The sequence below is a fragment of the Ipomoea triloba genome, chromosome 6 (genome assembly GCF_003576645.1).
Source record: "Ipomoea triloba cultivar NCNSP0323 chromosome 6, ASM357664v1".
In the NCBI taxonomy this organism is placed as follows: Eukaryota; Viridiplantae; Streptophyta; class Magnoliopsida; order Solanales; family Convolvulaceae; genus Ipomoea; species Ipomoea triloba.
In genome coordinates, this window is record NC_044921.1 from 1,470,687 (window position 1) to 1,489,936 (window position 19,250).

A 19,250-nucleotide genomic window follows, 5' to 3' on the forward strand; every position below is an offset into this window, starting at 1 on the left:
TTAGACATTATTAAAAATTTCTTTATACACAACATTTGTAGTTGTATTTTGGAATGGTACATTTTCACCAGTAACCAAAATTTTTAATCCCCTTGGACTGCTTACTCTGGAGACCGCCACGTACATTTGACCATGGTTGAACACAGGCTTCTTCAATAACAAACCCACGTTTATAAGTGTTTGTCCTTGACTCTTATTTATTGTCATGGCATAAGATAGCATCAATGGAAATTGTTTCCTTTGAAATTTAAATGGCAATCTGATATCTGAAGGTGTTAACGACATTCTGGGAATTAAAACCTTTGTTCCTGCATTCGTTCCACACATGATCTGACCTTCCAACACATGTTCCGCCAACCTTGTAAGAATAAGTCTCGTACCATTACACAATCCTAAACTGTGGTCAATATTTCTCAATAGCATAACTGGTGATCCAACTTTTAAAGTAAGAGAATGATTTGGTACTCCAGAACAACGCAAAGCATTTAAAAACTCAGGAGTGTGCAAATCTGATAACATATCTCTGTTGGAGTTTGACTTGCATACAGAATCACAGCTTAGATAAGTCTTACCTTCACCCGAATTATGATCATTCATGAACTGATTGATGCTATCCACGACGTCAGGAGTTGGAGCCAAAATAGCACTATGCTGTAGATCTGTAATATCATTGTCACCACTTCGAAATCTAGGGAAAGTACTTTCAACAATGGTAGCAATTGGGTTACCATTAGTTTTAAGTAAAAACTGATTTGGAATGGTGATTTCAAAGTCTCCATCTCTGGAATTACCAAGAACTCCATCACCAATTTGAGCTATCCAATTTGCAAAGTCTTCCACCTGTTGAACTTCAATATCTGACTGTATTTGTCTTAGCCGTAGGTTTTGAGTTAGCCTAAACACTTTACATGATCTCCAGAGATATGAAGAATTTATACTTGCAGCAACAATGTCTTGCCTTGTTCCGTTAGGTATTACTGGTAATATTTGCCTGAAATCTCCCCCCAAAACAACAGTTTTCCCACCAAAGGTCGTATCTAAACTATTTGGATTCTTGTACCTTAACAAATCTCTCATAGTTCTATCTAAAGCTTCAAAACAATGTTTGTGCATCATAGGTGCTTCATCCCATATGATCAATTTGCAATGAATAATTAACTCTGCTAAAGGAGTACCTTGACTTATGTTGCAAGTTGAATCTTCATGAATAGAAATAGGTATTGCAAACCTCGAATGCGCAGTTCGTCCACCTGGTAATAAAAGAGATGCTATACCGCTTAAAGCAACATTTAAAACAATCTCACCCTTAGACCTTAAACCAGAAGACAATGCATTCCACAAAAAAGTCTTACCAGTTCCACCATAACCATACACAAAGAACAACCCTCCACTATTGTTCTCGATATCATCAATAATCTCATCATATATCTCCCTTTGCTCTTTAGTTAGCTGTTTAACCAGCAGCTGGTCCTCAAACTTCATACTATCGCAATCATATGCCAATTCCTCTTGTATCAACCGATTTGTTGCCACGGTGTACATGTCAATATTTGGTGTTGGCATAGGAGCAAAGTCACTCAAACTCTTACCCATAGTAGATAAGATATTCTCAATCTCCATTAAGGCAAAATTTCTTTTGTCGCTATTGTTAAGCACCAAATCTGCGAATTTGAAATTTTATTACTCAAAATTATTTTATTAGTTTTGTTTTCTGAACTTGCATATTCAAAATGATATAAAAGAAGCGATTACAGTACCTGGTTTTTGCAAAGTCTTTCTTAGATGATAATCGGCATCTTCAGACAAATGTTCCCAAATTGTTTCCCAAATAATCTCTGGTTTTCCAATTGAGTTAGTCATTAACAATGTCACAATCAATCTCCTTAGATTAGATGCTGATGCCCATTCGCTTGCTTCTTCAATTGCACCTACATATTCTTTATCATCATCAACTAAGCCTCGAGCATAACACGCATCTCAAAAATTCAGGAACTCTACTCCATCAACGGTTCTTGTATATGCAAAACAGGTTGGGCCTCGAACTTGATTCAACAAACATCTCAAGTAGAAAATTTCACCTGTACCAGGTGGTACATAGAAAATACGACATATTGCAAAACCTCTTTGCCTTGGTTGTCATTTCCTAACATCTTTCTTCCAAACAAATTTAGTTGGCATTTCAACATAAGTCAGCTTCCTTGTGTCTACAAAATTCTTATTAGCTTCAAACCACTCCATAAACGTGCTTTGTGCAATGGTTGGACGATTTACTATATTATCAACAGCATCATCATCTTCAAATATAACACTTTGCTGATTGGGCAAATGGAAACTTAGCCGCTCAACAGAAGGAGACCTTAACTGTATATCAAAGCTGAATAGTCTTCAAAAAGCTTCACATGCAGATATGTATCTACAGTCGTAGAACATATTAATTTCGTCAATAACCTTTGTACTTTCTTCTTCATCACTTGTTTTGTAGAATTCAGCTGTAACATAATCATGGCCCTTGTTGACATATTTGAACTGGTACTTGATTGACCGGGATTGATTGCACCATTCTACATTGATATGAGCTTTGTACTTCAACAATAAATGTCTATTGTGCGGCACCACATACATGTTGTCTAATGTAATCCCGTTTTTCATAATCGTCCTACCATTATCTCTCCTTGTATAGATAGGGTAGCCATCCTCATCAAATGTAGAACAATTAACAAATTTCTTCGGGAAATGTTTTGAACAACTACCATTAACCATACAGGGAGAAGACTTTCTTGATGCTCCATATGGGCCATGAATCATAAATTCCTCAACTGCATTGAAATAGGTTGGGTCGCTACTTTTATCTGGTATTTCTGCTAAAATTATAGAATCTAGAGATCGAAGTCGTTCTTCATACTAAAACTTGTCTAGCAATAGTAAAATGTGTCTATGAGGGAGACCTCTCTTCTAAAACTCAATGGTATATATGACTGTGGCATGGAAGAAATGAATTATAAATAATTATATAGATAAAAAAAAAGTGGGTAACAAAATAAAAATAATAATAATAACCTCTAACAACTGTTCCGAATAATTTGTTTTTTCCGGCACTCGATGATCAAAGCATCCAACTTCATCTTGAATATTCTACATATGACATCAGGACGTCAGCAGGTTTCAAGTATTGTGCTTTAGGAACCTTTGAACCTCTGGCCATTTAGGGTTGCAAGTGAATGTAATAAAAAGATTTCGATAACCAATCCATCTGCATATGGCCATAGCATCCTGATAATTCTGTATCATATACCTCACCCCGCCAGTAAAACTTGAAGGTAAGATAATTCTTCGACCTTGGGTTGAAGGGTCAACCTCTCCACGTGTCAAAGCATCAGTTAAACTGCCATAACTTTGACAGCGTAAGCTTTTTTGGTGTGTCCTAATATAAATGATGCGGCCTGCTTCAACCATTGTATAGCCATCCACAAGAAATCGTTGGAATAAGCGTTTTGCATGCAATAAGGTAGAGAGTTCTGAACTTCTAGAATGAATACGATAACAAAAGAACTCCCTTGGGCTAATCCTTTGCCTTCCACTAGGTATTGCCGTTTTCTTTATGGTGAATCCAATATCTTCCCGATAGCCATCTTCACCATAAGGAAACAGTAATGGGTATTGAAGTGGTAAATAAGATGGATTCAATTCACTAATCCTTTGTAATTGACCACTATGAGTTTATACTAAAATGTCACGCTCCCCTATGTTTGTATCCACATCTCCAACAATTAATGCGGCCACTTCAGATACTTCAGGTAAGTTGTAAGTCTTTGCATCTTGTTTACGCTTTCCAAGCAATTTAATTTTAACCTCTGCACGTGGATTCCTTTCAATTTCTGTTTTAGCAATACGAAAAGACTTAACTAAAATATTATGCTTATCCAACTCCTCTTTAATGACCTTGACTATTTCAACATGAATGTCAGTTTGCTCACCACATCCTCTAGAACAAATACAGAACAAAAATAAAAGCCTTTTAAATAAGTGCCAAAAGATTATAGATGAAAATGTAACGATGTTTAATGAAATTGAAATATTAAGTACCTGACTGCATTGATACAGTTTTGTAGTTCATTAGCAGTATTGTAAATGTACAATTGAGCAAAGTGTGGTGCTGAGCCTTCTTCAGGAAGTAGGCTGCCCATCAAATGATAGTTTTGGCCATTCAAACGGAAAATATGAGGTCCACCACCCTTGTTAACATTATTGTCAATCCTTCCACCCATAGACGTGAAGCAGAACATATTGTTGTAAATCCTAATATTCTGTAAGAATTGTTTTGACATCTCACCTTTGCTGAAAAAAATTTCTTGATGAATTGGTTGTGGAGGAAACTTGATCCGCGGCAATGTGATTTTCCCACTATTACAACAGATAGAGTACTTTGGACGACCATTTGAGACGGTTTTGTTTTGTCGTTCCTCCAACCAAAAAAGTGCCCCACAATGTTCACATTCATGAATGCAATCTCCATGATCAAAATAATCATCTAAAAAGAAAAAATTTCATTATATTAAAAAATCACACAGTACAGAAAAAATAAATATAAAATGATTACCAGTTGGTGGGCCAATTGATAGTTCGCAATCTATGTTTTTCAAGTGTTCTTCAAACGAAGGTAGCAAGTTTCTTGTGCCAACCAACAAATGATTTGTTGTAATCAACATGCCTTTTGTACTTTTTCTTATTGCATTCTATTGTACCTAAAAGAACAAAAATTATTACTTAGAATGAACTTACAAATCAATAACTTGTGGATAAAAGGTATATAGTTGCATACATTAAATTTTTGCTAGAAAGAACTAATTTACTTATGAGATTGTCGTTGTGGCTCGTACTTAAATCGTTCGTTACATTACTTAACTTTGAATGAAGACTATCTTGAAGAACTGAAAAAGAAGTGAACATTAAGCAAAACTAATATGTGTGTGTATGTGTGTGTGTGTGTGTATATATATATATATATATTCACATAAAAAAATATTTAGACTACTTTACCATTTGTAATATTACTGAGTGGTGTATTAATTTCTGTAGAATTAGTAAGCACCGAGTATCTTCTTGCAATGTTATAAGTACCACTAAAAGTGTTAGAAGTTCCAAATTGTGATAATGACCAATTTTCTTTGTTTCCTGGAAAAAACATAAAATATGAAATTTCAAACATGATAACAAAACAACTTAATTATAATAAAACTTAAAAGCTTATTGTATTTGAAAAAAAATATAAACAGTCAAAAAAGAATGATTAATACTTAAATAATCTCTTACCGTTAGTAACAGAGAAAGTGTTTGAAGACCCAATATGTGATAGTGAAGAATTTCTTCATTCCCTATAAAAATATCAAAAGAAGTCATTAATTTCACAACAAAATGAATAAAGTATTAAAATTTATTGAACCCTTAATAAAAATTTAATAGAAAATTAAAAAGCAATCGATATAAATAATTTGAACTAAACAATTAAGTGTAGTTGTATAATAAACATAAAAGTCAAGACAAATAGATACATTAGTATACTTATTTATTGTATATAAAAAAAATTAATTAGTGTAAATTAAATAAAATAATGTATATAGAGAGTATTTTGGGCTCTACAATCTGGTTGAGTAAAAATTTTGGGCAGCACAAGCTAATATTTAGAGTGCACACTTTTATGGCCTGCTATAATTGTACAACCAGCCCAAAAACCCGGCCCAATAAGCTATGGTATTTAAACCACCTATCCCTAATTCTGATAAGCAACCGACGATTCATATTCTATTTCGTTCGTATCCTCTCTCTCTCCTCACGAAACCCTCTATCGGCTCACGATACACTCTCTCGATCTCATCCTCTTCTGATAGTGTTGTACGCAGCTTTGTGTGTTCTTCCTAGATTTTTTACTAAAAATATGTTCAGAAGTGAGGAAAGAGGGGAAAAGTACATGTATGACTCCCAATTTCTTATGAAATCTGAAACCCATCGGTTTGATTTAGGGTATTCATCCGAAAATTGTAAAAATCTTCGGATCTGAAGGTCTTTGTTACAGACTTGTACCTTAAGTTCAACGTATGGAATCTTAAAGACGACCGTAGACTCAACTACAGCGAAGGGCGGTTATATCCGACTGCATATAAGGTAAACTACTACTGATCTTGTTCAAAATTCCTACATATTTCTATTTCCTACACACAATCTATACTATTTGCGTAGTTTGTTAGGTCATGATTTGAGAATTTTTTTTCATAAACCCTAATTTATTAAAATCACTATGCTGTACAATAAATTCGATTTTGATATATAGACATAGAAGGTTTAGGTTGTATTATCGTAGTTAGTTTGTTAAAAATTGCAAAGCATGCCATAAATATTATTGTTTAGACTTATAGGATGTTAAATCACAGACAATATTTCTTACTACTAATAGTTACAAAGTTTTGTGATGTAGACAGGTACATTACAAGGATTTCACCGTTAGATGATGCTAAAAAATGTGGTATTATTATAATACAATCTAATTACATGCAAAATAGTGAGGTAACCTACAGTTTACATAAAATTAGAAATGAATTAGTTTACCTGTACTCTCAGATATGTGCTTTCTTTTACTGCTTATAGTTGTTGAAGTAAATATTTGCCTCATATCGTTGTATGACTCAAAACAGTTTGGTTAGATTGTGTTTGCATGTACAGAGAAGTAATACTAAATGGGTGATTTACACTTCTATTTAGGCAATAATGATGAGGCCAAAAAGTAATGCTATTAATATACTGACAAAATGACTATTCATTTCTCATTGAATTTAAGACAATGTGGTAATTATTTGTTCTTAATTTATTATGCTTCCCAAGGTGTTGCTACTGTGATAAGTTATGCTTAAACTATAACTGGGAATAAACTAACAAATGTCCTTCAAGTTGATGGCAAATGATGATTAATCAGTATCTGATGCCATTTGCAGATACAGAACATATAAGTATGGCCGTAAATCGGCTCATATTGTCATGTTGAGCTGATGTAGTTATAGTTACCATTTCTGTATGTCTATAAGTGTGTATTCTTCAAACTTAGAATTGTACTTAGTTATTTGTATTAACAGAATGGGATTAGTTGACATTTTTCGTTGTACAGCTTTTTGCAGATGATAACAATAATGTATTGGTATGGAAAACTTATTAAAATAGATTGTAATAGTTGTTAGAATAAATACAGTTGTATATTACAGTTAGTATATTGTTTCTTATGTATTGTTGAATTTAAGATGAGATAATTTCCTATCTCATCAATATTAGTTAAATATTTATTTTAGCAATTTCTAAAAGACAGTACTGGATTAGTTTACACAATGTGTGCAAGGTTTTACAAAATGATGTTGTATTATATTGAAGAGCAGTATTTTTTATAACCATCTTTAGTCTAAAAAATTGTGTACTTTTGATCCAACGCAGTATTTTTGATAGCCATATCAAGATCAAGATTTTTCGTAGGCATATGTAAGGAAAATTGACATTTGTGTTTACTTTATATAAAAAGAAGCATAAAAATGATTAAAATGGTATGATTAGTTTCATCGTATAAAGTACTTAGGCATACTTGTAACCAAATTTTTAGCTAAAGTAATAACAAATACTTCGATTGCAATGTATTTTTAATCCAAAATACAGGTCTGCTTTTATAACATGTTGTGTATAAAGTATAATAGTTGTAGTATACAAAATTTTTTTTCCTTAAACCCAAAAATATGTACGTATTATGTACATTGATTACCTATCTCTGTTTCACATAGTTATGAATAAATTGGCACTTTCGTATTTAAGTTGTAGCATATAATTATGTTTTCGTGCTACTCACGTAATGATTATATATGAACTAAACTATTCAACATCTGATGCATGTTTATTTTTTAAGTAATGTGTATCTGGAATAATTGATCTGACTACTTAAACTCATAACGCTATATGAATTTCTTTCTAGAAAAACAGTTGTAATCACTTGTGATAGGTACTCATAAACTTATATTTGTATTGACTTGTGAAAGGTACTGCTACATAATTTGTTTTGACTTTAAGACTATATGACCTACTTGGTGGAGTTATGTTTGAATTACATTTTTAGAACATGACATTATTATGTATTTGGTGGAGTTATGCTTGAAATATTTGAGTTAAATACTTGAATAGAGATAGTAATGTAAAGTTGAATAACTAATATTTTATTAAACTATGTAATTATCAACAACTAAATGTAATTACAAAAAATGTTAACACCCAAAATCCTTACTTACACATTGTAAGCAAGGAATTTTGATACTACAAACTATGTACAGAACTGGGGCGTAACTTCAATCACTTTTTGACTCCTTCAAAAAACTTCAAATGAACCTGCAACAATTTCCTTGCCTATTGTCACTATTTTTGCCCCTGCAAAATAGTATCCAAGCAGTACATATAGTTGTTAATGAAAATAGGATCAGATAGACTGTTTCATACAGTCCAGAACAATTTCCTTGCCTAAGGAATATGTTTTTCCCCCTGCAAAACAGTATCTAAGCAGTACATCTAATTGTTAATGAAAAACAGATTAGATAATATGTTTCATACAATCCAGAAATTAAAAAGCGTTACCAAAATAAGTTTAGGGTTGAAGTACTGCAATTGTCTAGTACAGTGCTCCACAAAAACATTGGAACAAATTCAAAAAAAAATGTTTTCAAGAAAGAAACATGTGTCCAGAATCATTTCCAAGTATTCATTTCATATCTTCTCCTGCTTGACAGTCACTTCTTTCATCTTTTTAGTAGTCTTGGAAGTGGAAAATTGGTCCATAAGACACTTCTTGACAGACTCATAATCTTCCTTGTCAACCGCTTTTCTCTTCCCTGTATCAATGGATAATGGACTCTAGACCTCATCATCTTTAGATGTTTCCTGAAACAATAGTAAAATTACTTAATTTTGATGTAGGTAAGAGGTAGGAAAACTAAGTAACTATTAAGGGACCTTGGGGTACAAACCTCTTCAGATTCTGAATCTTCATCTTGATCATCTTCTATCATTTTTGACATCAAGTCTTTATCTTGATGGTCCCTTAAAGAGCTGCAGTAGGTGTCAACTAACAATTGATCCCTTAATACTCTTATGACATTATAAGCAGAATTAGGTCCCCTCATAGTGTCCTTTTTCAAACCAATCTTAAATATCATAGCCATTCCATTGAGAATCTCCAATTCTGGGGGAATCCGAATACAGACCTAAATAAGGAACTGATTACTACACAATTAAGCAAAAAGACAATTATGCTTATATTATATATAAAGTGGCTCTTACCTTAGAGTATTTTTTATACAGCAATGATGCCAGAACACCTTCCAGTTCAGCAACCTCCCTATCCCACAAAAGGAAGGGAGCATCCCCTGTCTTATCTAGGACCCTAACCAAAACTTTGTACCTAACAGTTCCTTCTACATATTGTCTTTTACACTTTGAACAGTGTAAAAAGCCTTCTTCCTCTGTTACCTTCTTGTTGCAACATGCCTTCATGAAAAGTATTACATATACGCAATAGTTTGATAGTTGGAGGGAAAAAAATTAGGAATTAAGTCCGAGTAACACCTCTACAGCATAAAAAAATCAGACAATGTACTAACAATTACTGCACCACTCTGGAATTCACATGGACCAGTTGACTGGGACAACACAGTGGTAGTACTAATACTCCTCACTGGAGAAGTGTTAGCAGCTAACCTATAGGGAACAGAGGAAGAACAGCAGAGACATGCTCATCCCATACTGTGCACTTCAAGGTATTATCCCTAACCAAATTTAAAATAACCAAAGCATGTCTTAGTAATTCATGTTTATAGAATAAGTAGGATTTCAAACTTACTGTGTATCAGCAATTAGAAAATCAATAACTCTGGATGGCTTTCCACCAATAATTTTGTCCAGTGGTGAATATATTTCAATAACCCTGCCTATTACATATGTATAATTGCAGAGAGGAGAAAATATATATTAGTTGTGCAGATTAAGAGTAATACAAAATATTACACACAAAAGAAGAAGTAGAGTGGAAAAAATGTACCAAACAGCTCCTTGACATCAACTTGATCTGATCTGGTTTTTCAAAGATTCATATGTCTTTAAACGAAACATACAAACAGGAAATCCCTTTGACCTAATCTCTTTTACTTCTGTTTCGTAGTTGAATTTGATGAGGAAGGGATGCTGTGTTGTCTTGTACAGGTAATAGTTCTTGACTACCAAAAAGTTTTTGATGGAATAAAGCTTGCCCTGTTTAAAAATCTCTCTATATTTGGATACATCATCTTTTGTGGTATTTGCATTTATAAATTGTCCCTATTTAACAACAAAGATGCAGTATTAATATTCACATACATAGTTAATATTTGTATAAAAAGATATGTAAATTAGTTTTTTTACCTCAGCATCATGGAACAAAAGTTCCAAACTCTTACTGGTTTGAGCCCCCTTTACTTCTGGTACTTCATACATCCTGATCAATCGTACTCTGATTGATCTCTTCCTATGAAAAAGACTAATCTCTTTTACAGAAACATATTGTGAAGGCATTTTCGAGTACAACAAAGAAAGTACTGAAAGTAAATTTATATGAAATGACTAACACTTGGTGATTGGTTTGCCCGGGCATATACTTACTCAATGAAAGTATATATAGAGTGTTTTTGCTATTAATGCTGACAATTGATTAATGTGAATATCAGGTTTTTTATTGGGAAGCTGAAGAGTCATCAGCTCAAAAGACCTGAGCAATAAATGTTTGTAATCATTTCAAATTTTAAATATGTTTCTGATCATAACATTATCACGTGTAAAATTTTAAGTTTTGTAATCTCCATTTCGTGGGTTGTAATAATTTTAAATTTTTTGGGTTATTTGATTTACAAATATGAATTGTACATGTACATACACTAGTACAAAAACAGGCATCTGCGTCCGGAGTTATGGACTATCTGCGTCCGGAGTACCTCGGACGCATATTCCGGAGACGCAGTTGCCATCGACTATCTGCGTCCGGAGTTGCCCCGGACGCAGATATCTATTAGCTACGTCCGGAACTGCCCAGTTCCGGACGCAGCTTAATTTTTTTTTTATTATATACTAGCTGCGTCCGGAACTGCCCAGTTGGCAGTTCCGGACGCAGTTGACATTTTTTTTTTAATTTTTTTAATATGCTATTTATTTGTTGTGCACCCCCAACAATTTTCTGTAGCATTTACGATATAATTCCTGTCCAATTCTCAACACATACACATCAAAACATACCAACTTCAACATCTATATCTATCCAACAAGTTCAACATCAAACCACACCACATACATCAAAACCATACGAATTATAAATTTTGATGTATATATATTAGAAAGTTAAACAATAATACATTACTAATAACCTGATAAAATATATAAAACAATTTTCATATATACCTTAATTTCCCTTCATTTTAACAAATTTTTAGCTCTTTGTCCTTTCAAATTTGTTGCTGACCGAAATGTCCTATAATATACTCTCATAAGGTGAATTCAAAAGAATAATAATAGTTAATAATAATAAATAAATATTATTAGGAGTTACTTACACACTCAATGGGGCCTTGATCAGTAGGTCGCGGTTACATGGCAATGGATCTAATACATAGACCACATTTGATTTCAAGCAAATGACCAAAAGCAACTAATGACTTTTACATTATTTAAAAACAAATATGTTAACGCAATTCACAAATAAGTCAATTAATTTATATAAATAACAAAGAATATAAATTTAGTGTTCTTACTCTTGATGGTATGGAGCCAAAATAAATCTACGGTCCTTCTCTTTCTCAATCGCACGCATGACATAAGAAACGACCGCGTTGTAATTATTTTGGAGACTATCTTGTGAAATCTTCCTTGGGCATACAAATCCAATTGATGACACTCCAATTTTCTTGCATAGCCGATAAAGACATCTAAAATGTAAATAATTAGTAAATCAAATGATAAAAGATAAAAGACTAAAGACAAAAGGAAAAAAATACTTACATTATAAAGGCTTGTATTATGGACACATCGAGCCATTGCATTGTCAGCAAGTGTTTAATGTCGTCAAACATCACGACACCAGACTTATTTGAATGATGGAATATGTCCAACACCTCTTCTACCTCCATCTCAACATAGTCCAAATTGGCTGGCAAGTGTCGTAGATATGAAACCATCTTCTTGGATTCATCTCCCAAGTGCTCCAACACATCTTCAGACACAATCGCGGGTTGTTACTCTATGGCATATTGATCATCACTTTGAAAATTCTTCATATTTTGAGCTTTGGGAATTTCCTACGTGCCAAGAAAATTTAAAAGCTTAACAACAATTAGAAGATATGAAATTGAACAAGATATTAAAGATATTCAATATTACCTGAAACTCGTTCACTGGATCAACAGACTGACAACTACTCCAAAGCGGTGTGCCTACCCTTGGACTAGCTTGTGCATTCTTCATAAAAGATTGAAGCAGCTGAGATTGCATATCCTTAAACTTTTGCTCCATTTCTTCCATTGTTTCTCTTCTTATTTTGTCAGCCAATTTATCATACAGATTTTTCTCCATAGCCTCAAGATCAACCCCTGAAACACCCCCAGATGATTTCCCACGGCTAGGCATACCAAACACATCCCGAATCTTGCTATGCACTCCAACGCCTCTCACATAGCCACCGTGCTCATTGGTGCCCAGAGCTGCTGATAATATATCATTTTGACGGGCTAGTTGGAATGATCCTTGAGACAACTCTTCACCCTTCTCGATCTATTGCAACACAAGAAGACTGCTAGCATTCTCATTAATAATATATATATATATATATATTTATATTTATATTTATATTTAAAGTATTTGTATTACTTACAATTTTACCAAACACTTCCATTGTTTTTTCGTTGGGAATGTAATAACTTCCATCTTCGGATTTTTTAGACCTCACTCGAATCCAATCCAAGCTACGATCATTTGCTCCTCTTTTCGATGTAATAGAAGCGCAAGAAGATTGTGAAGACAATGGGTCAGACAGCATCCACTCAGACTGCTTTCCAATATAACCTCTGGACCCTAAGTAGTGGGGATGCTCATTTCGAGCTTGCAACTCCCTATATTTCTGACTTATGATCTAAAATACAATTTGGTTTTAAATAATAGCATGTTAATAGTAATAAAGCATTAAAACTAATAAAACATGATTATTAAGCTTACCTGGAACTCCTCAGTTTGATGACTTTCTAGAAATACGTTCCATTTTTCTTCATCCAAGAAAGCATATAACTCAATGGGAGAGTTATACTTATGATGCTTATTGTTGATGAAGTCCCGCACCAACCTTGTCTTGAAATCTTTCCAACGCAACCCCGCAATCCTCAGAATATTTTGCTTTAGCTCTTCATTTGGGAGATTAAAATCTTTTTGTGAATTTAGAGACAACAAAAAAGCAAGCAATTAGATTTTTCATATATATATATATATATATATATATATATATATATATATATATATATAAGTAATGATCGATATATCAATTAAATAAAGTTAATTCTTATTACCTTAAAATCATGCCAAATTTGTTCTTTGACTCTTTGGGGGACGTGAGGCCAATCTTTGATATTAATATCCACATGATGACGAACCACACTGCCCAGGTAGTTTGAGAAATCCTTTGCATTTGGGCCAATAGGCCTACCCTTTACATCAAAATCAATCTCTAATAGCCCATCAACTGGCTTTTTCTTTCTCATTTTCGCACCAACTGTAGGTTCTCTTGTTCTAACAGGCTTTGTGGGCTCTGTGGGCTCTGTAGAGTCGGCCATGGATATTTATATACCTGCACATTCATAAGATAACAAAATTATTAGAAATTATATTGTTATAAAAACATATATATATATATATATATATATATATATATATATATAAAACAAATAAGATTAGCATACATTTTAGAAATTATACTACATGATGGTCAACCCACAATCCTTCTCCATGATCAGTACGCATGTAACTGGTATCAATGTTACCTTCACCTAAAGCCACAGATTGAATACCAATAGAAAATGGTGGGATTTCATCAAAGTGGTCATATTCTTCTTCATCCTCAACATCACCAACACCAACAATACTTCTTTTCCCTTGCAAGACAATTGACCACTTACTATCAATTGGATCAGAAACATAGAAGACTTGTTTAGCTTGAGATGCAAGTATAAAGGGTTCATCACGATATCCCAGTCGACCAAGATCAACTAAGGTAAAACTCATATCATCTACTCGGACACCCCGTCTGTTATCAACCCAAGAACATCGGAATAGGGGAATCTTAAACACCTTATAATCAAGTTCCCAAATTTCTTCAATGACTCCATAGTATGACAAAGCAGCATCTACCGGGTTAGTATCTTTAGCACTAGAATAGTCGCTTGATAGTGCTACTAATGTCACTCCACTGTTTTGCACCACACTTTTTTCATCTCGACATTTTGTGTAAAACGTATACCCATTAATATCATATCCTTCATAAGAGTCCACAAGAACACCAGGGCCCCATGCTAACCATCGAATGGTTTCACTGATATTATTGGACACTTGAGAAAAATCTTGGAACACTGTATCTTTGAACCAGCTGATAAAAGTGTTATTGTGTTCATTTGTTATCCATCTTTCACCCTTAGAAGGATTTTGTTTCCTCAGAATAGACATGTGTTGATCCAAGTATGGATGCACTTTAGAAAGGTACTATAGTACGAGATGATGAGCCTGATTTCGCATTTTTGCATTTGGTAGAATAGCTTTATACCCAATGGTACCTTTTCCTGTGAGTCTTCCTTCATGACGTGATTTAGAAACACCAATCGACTCAACATTAGACAAATAATCAGTACAAAAATCAATGACTTCTTCAGCGCCATAAGCTTCAATTATACTCCCTTCTGGCCGGTATCGATTTCTCACATATCCTTTCAAAATTCCCATGTATCTCTCAAATGGATACATATACCTTAAAAATACAGGACCACACATTTTAATTTCCCACACCAAGTGAACTGTTAAATGCACCATAACATCAAAAAATGATGGAGGGAAATACATTTCAAATTGGCATAAAGTTACTATGACATCAGCTTGCAACGAATCTAACACATCTGGATCAACAACTTTACTACTAATGGCATTGAAAAAGTAACAAAGCTTGGTAATTGTTTGTCTAACATGGTTTGGTAATATGCCTATAATAGCAACATGTAACATATGTTGCATTAACACATGGCAATCATGAGATTTCATACCAACCAATTTAAAGTCCTTCATTGAAACAAGTTTTTTAATATTAGATGAATAGCCGGAAGGAACCTTAATACCATTCAGACAGCTACAAAAACTTGTTTTCTCCTTTTTAATACCATTCAGACAGCTACAAAAACTTGTTTTCTCCTTTTTAGACACATTCAGACAGCTACAAAAACTTGTTTTCTCCTTTTTAGACAGAGTATAACAAGCTGGAGGTAAGTATGCCCTCTTTCCCGAGTCTTGTGGTGCTAACTGATCCCTTATCCCCATTTCAACCATATCTTTTCTAGCTTTTATACCATCTTTCGTCTTACCTGGAATATTCAACAATGTCCCGATAATGTTATCACAAATATTCTTTTCTACATGCATTACATCAAGACAATGTCTAACAGATAAGTGCTCCCAATATGGTAACTCCCAGAATATAGACCTCTTTTTCCAAATACCCTTCTGACTTGTTTTTGAAGTTTTTCCAAACACAATATCAATGTTTTTGACTCTTTCATAAACGACATCCCCTGATAATGGTGAGCGAGCCACTCTAGTCTTAGATTTTCCATTAAAAACTTTTTTCTTCTTCCTATAAGGATGGTCAATAGGCAGAAACGTTCGATGACTCATGAACACATTTTTCTTACTATTGTTTAGCCAAAGATCATCTGTTTCATCTTCACAAATAGGGCATGCCTTAGCCCCTTTAGTAGTATATCTTGACAAGTTACAATATGCTGGGAAGTCATTGATTGTGCAGAACAGCATGGCTCGCAAGGTGAAGTTGGTTTGGCTATGAGCATCAAACACCGCCACACCTTCATTCCACAGTATCTTTAAATCTTCAATAAGCGGTGTCAAGTACACATCTATGTCGTTTCCTGGTTGTTTAGGCCCAGATATTAACAAAGATAACATGATATATTTACGCTTCATGCATAACCAAGGAGGAAGATTGTAAACTGTTAAAAGAACCGGCCAAGTGCTATGGCGACTGCTCATGTTACCATGAGGATTCATTCCATCTGTGCATAGTCCAAGCCTAAGATTTCGATTTTCGGAACCGAATTCAGGAAACTTCATATTAATGTTCTTCCATTGAGGAGAATCGGCGGGATGTCTCAACTTTCCATCTTCTTTTCTACCAACAGCATGCCATTGCAAATTGTTTGCATCATTTAGATTTGCAAACAAACGCTTGAACCTTGGAATCACCGGTAGATACCACAACACCTTCGCAGGAGCACCTTTCTTCTTCTCACATGCATCATCGTATCCTTTCCGTTTATAACGCGATGCTCCACACTTCGGACACACATGCAAGTCTTTGTATTGTTTCCAATACAAAATACAATCGTTTGGACATGCATGGATCCTTTCAATGTCCATACTCAACGGACATAACATTTTCTTTGCCTCATAAGTTGAACAAGGGAGTTCGTTATCATCAGGAAGCATGTCCTTTAAAAGTTTCAATAACTCCATGAAACTCTTATCACTCCACCTATTCTTTGCTTTTAAGTTATACAATTTAAGCATTGATGATAACTTTGTAAATTTACTACATCCAGAAAACAAAGGTTTTCCAGAATTTTCAAAAAAAGTTTCAAACTCTTGAGGCAGTTCATTCAAATCCCCTTGCATATCACGCATCAATTCATCTAGCCGGTCATTGTCTTCATCAGTTCTAACAATATCTTCTTTACGTTTATCTTTCTCTACATCTAATTCGACATCATCTATACTAAAAGGTACATTCTCACCATGCCATATCCACGGGTCATATCCTTCTTTAAAACCACGACGTATCAAATGACTCTTAATTTCGTCAATCCCACGAAACTTTTTTAGATTTCTACAATCACAAGGACACACTATATATTTTTCACCAATTTTACTTGCATATTCCTCGGCAATTTGTACAAAGTTTAGAACCCCATTGACATATTCAAGTGTATTACGTTTCTTATACATCCAACTCCGATCCATATCTCCTATTGTCACACAAACATTTGATAAATGAATTAGTTTATTTGAGCTACAACTTAAAGGCTCAAGTTCAATAATTGAAAATTTAAAATACTACAAAAAACTAATTAAAAATTTATTGGACACTTTGTTAAACATGGTTATATACTTTATTAAGTATTTACTAATATATTTGTTGGACACTTTGTTAATTTTGAGTATATACTTTATTGATAATTATTTCATTTACTTCAATTTTTTATAATTACTTAGCTTCTAATTATTTATTGGATACTTTATTGTAAAATTTAAAATACTACCAAAAACTAATTAAAAATTTTACCAACTAACTAAAACTAACTAAAATTTTACCAACTAATTATTTATTGGACACTTATTATTAAAATTTAAATACTACAATAACTAAATTTAAAATATTTAATAACTTGTTAGGTTAAATACTAATGTGTTAAATTTAGCTACTTAAAAATTTTCTATATAAATAACACAAAAAATTTCTAAAATATATTATTGAACATTTTAACACATAATAGCAAGTATATGGATGTAAATAATACACAATTTTTTTAATTCAACTATCACAATATCAATATTTAAATTTGTTAGGTTATATGGGTTAAATTTAGCTACTTAAAAATTTATATATAACTAACACATAAAACATAATATACAAAACAATTTCTAAAATATATTAATATTAATTCAGAATAATTAATATTTAACATATACAATAATACACAATAATTAATCAAAATTCAATTTAACAATAATAAATATTTATTATGTATAAAACAAATAAATAAATAAATAAATAAGAAGAAATATGCGTACCGTAGGAGAGCAGCGGCGACGAGCGGTGGAGGGGGGAGGCGACCGGCGGTGGAGCGGGGGAGGCGACCGGTGGTGCAGCAGCGTCGGCGGCAAGGGAGGGCGGCGGTTGCGTTGGGCGGCGAGGGGCAGCGGCGCGTAGCTTTGGAGAGCAGCGGCGGCGGTGGCTGTGGAGAGCAACGGCGGTGGCGTCGGCGGCTGTGGAGGGTGACGATCGGAGGCGGAGGCGGCGGTGGCTGTAGTCGGCTATGGAGGGGGAGAGCGAGGCTGTCGTCGATGGAGTCGGCTATGGAGGGGAGTCATCGATCCAACCTCAGATTTGATCCGTTTTATATTTAAAAAATAAATAAATAAAGAGTAGCTGCGTCCGAAGTTAGAACTTCAGACGCAGCTACGTGTCTTCCGTCAAGCAGCTGCGTCCGAAGTTCCAACTTCGGACGCAGCTGCTCTTTATAATCTGACCAACTACGTCCGAAGTGTGAACTTCGGATGCAGCAGGTCTTTAAAAAAAAAAGTGGACAATTTAATTACAAAAATGCCACCGCGTCGCTTTGTGCGTCCGGAGTTTGAACTTCGGACGCAGCTGGCCCTAAATTTATACTCTATTCTGTACTAGTGATATATATATATATATATATATATAACAACCTATATGTACACATACAGGTACATATATATATATATATGTGTGTGTGTGTGTGTGTGTGTGTGAGAGAGAGAGAGAGAGAGATGATTAACATTATGTGATTACATGGTTGTTATTTAAACTAACAGTATGATTCCATATTTGTTGATTCGTATTCAATAAGTATATATATATTCAATAAGTATATATATATATATATATATGGATTTGGATCCAGTGAGATCATCCTATTTAGACGAGATCATGAGATTCAATCGTGGTCATCTACTGTCTTATTTTTAATGGTTCAGATTTGATGGAGGTTTTAGATTATTTTAGGTAATTATGGTATGGAGAGGGGTTGGTTAGTCTTTTGACAATTTGGTGAATTTATTAACATTTTAATTTATGTGTTATTTGTTATTATTTTCTTTAT

At 33.9% G+C, this 19,250-nt stretch overlaps 3 protein-coding genes and 1 long non-coding RNA gene across 5 annotated transcripts; 1 reads left to right on the forward strand and 3 right to left on the reverse strand.

Annotated features, from left to right (window-relative positions):
- Window positions 1-1,860, reverse strand: LOC116022465 (ATP-dependent DNA helicase pif1-like). Its single transcript, XM_031263189.1, has 3 exons — window positions 1,758-1,860; window positions 257-1,661; window positions 1-190 (listed from the first exon to the last, which is right to left on the reverse strand). The coding sequence occupies exons 1-3, from the start codon at window positions 1,858-1,860 to the stop codon at window positions 1-3; spliced, it is 1,698 nt and encodes a 565-aa protein (XP_031119049.1).
- Window positions 1,861-2,136: 276 nt separating this feature from the next.
- Window positions 2,137-4,265, reverse strand: LOC116022466. Its single transcript, XM_031263190.1, has 7 exons — window positions 4,084-4,265; window positions 3,735-3,982; window positions 3,293-3,629; window positions 3,185-3,250; window positions 3,065-3,132; window positions 2,449-2,876; window positions 2,137-2,361 (listed from the first exon to the last, which is right to left on the reverse strand). The coding sequence occupies exons 1-7, from the start codon at window positions 4,263-4,265 to the stop codon at window positions 2,137-2,139; spliced, it is 1,554 nt and encodes a 517-aa protein (XP_031119050.1).
- Window positions 4,266-5,797: 1,532 nt separating this feature from the next.
- Window positions 5,798-10,967, forward strand: LOC116022488. 2 transcript variants are annotated; one of them, XR_004099225.1, is made up of 3 exons: window positions 5,798-9,824; window positions 10,226-10,266; window positions 10,767-10,967. It is a non-coding gene; the product is annotated as an uncharacterized LOC116022488 (long non-coding RNA). The 2 variants fall into 2 exon arrangements; XR_004099224.1 differs by lacking the exon at window positions 10,767-10,967 and having other exon boundaries at window positions 10,226-10,643.
- A 3,859-nt stretch (window positions 10,968-14,826) lies between these two features.
- Window positions 14,827-17,361, reverse strand: LOC116022467. Its single transcript, XM_031263191.1, has one exon. It carries the CDS (start codon window positions 17,359-17,361, stop codon window positions 14,827-14,829), a length of 2,535 nt encoding a protein of 844 aa, XP_031119051.1.
- Between the last annotated feature and the right edge of the window lie 1,889 nt (window positions 17,362-19,250).

Coding starts and splice junctions, on each gene's coding strand:
- LOC116022467 (XM_031263191.1), bottom strand. CDS start 17,361: ATGGATCGGAGTTGGATGTATAAGAAACGTAATACACTTGAATATGTC.
- LOC116022466 (XM_031263190.1), bottom strand. CDS start 4,265: ATGGGTGGAAGGATTGACAATAATGTTAACAAGGGTGGTGGACCTCAT. Junction 3,133..3,184: donor AAATGGCCAGAGGTTCAAAG/GTTCCTAAAGCA, acceptor TGTCATATGTAG/AATATTCAAGATGAAGTTGG. Junction 2,877..3,064: donor ACAAATTATTCGGAACAGTT/GTTAGAGGTTAT, acceptor TTCGATCTCTAG/ATTCTATAATTTTAGCAGAA.
- LOC116022465 (XM_031263189.1), bottom strand. CDS start 1,860: ATGACTAACTCAATTGGAAAACCAGAGATTATTTGGGAAACAATTTGG. Junction 1,662..1,757: donor AAAGACTTTGCAAAAACCAG/GTACTGTAATCG, acceptor TCAAATTCGCAG/ATTTGGTGCTTAACAATAGC. Junction 191..256: donor ACACCTTCAGATATCAGATT/GCCATTTAAATT, acceptor AATAAATAAGAG/TCAAGGACAAACACTTATAA.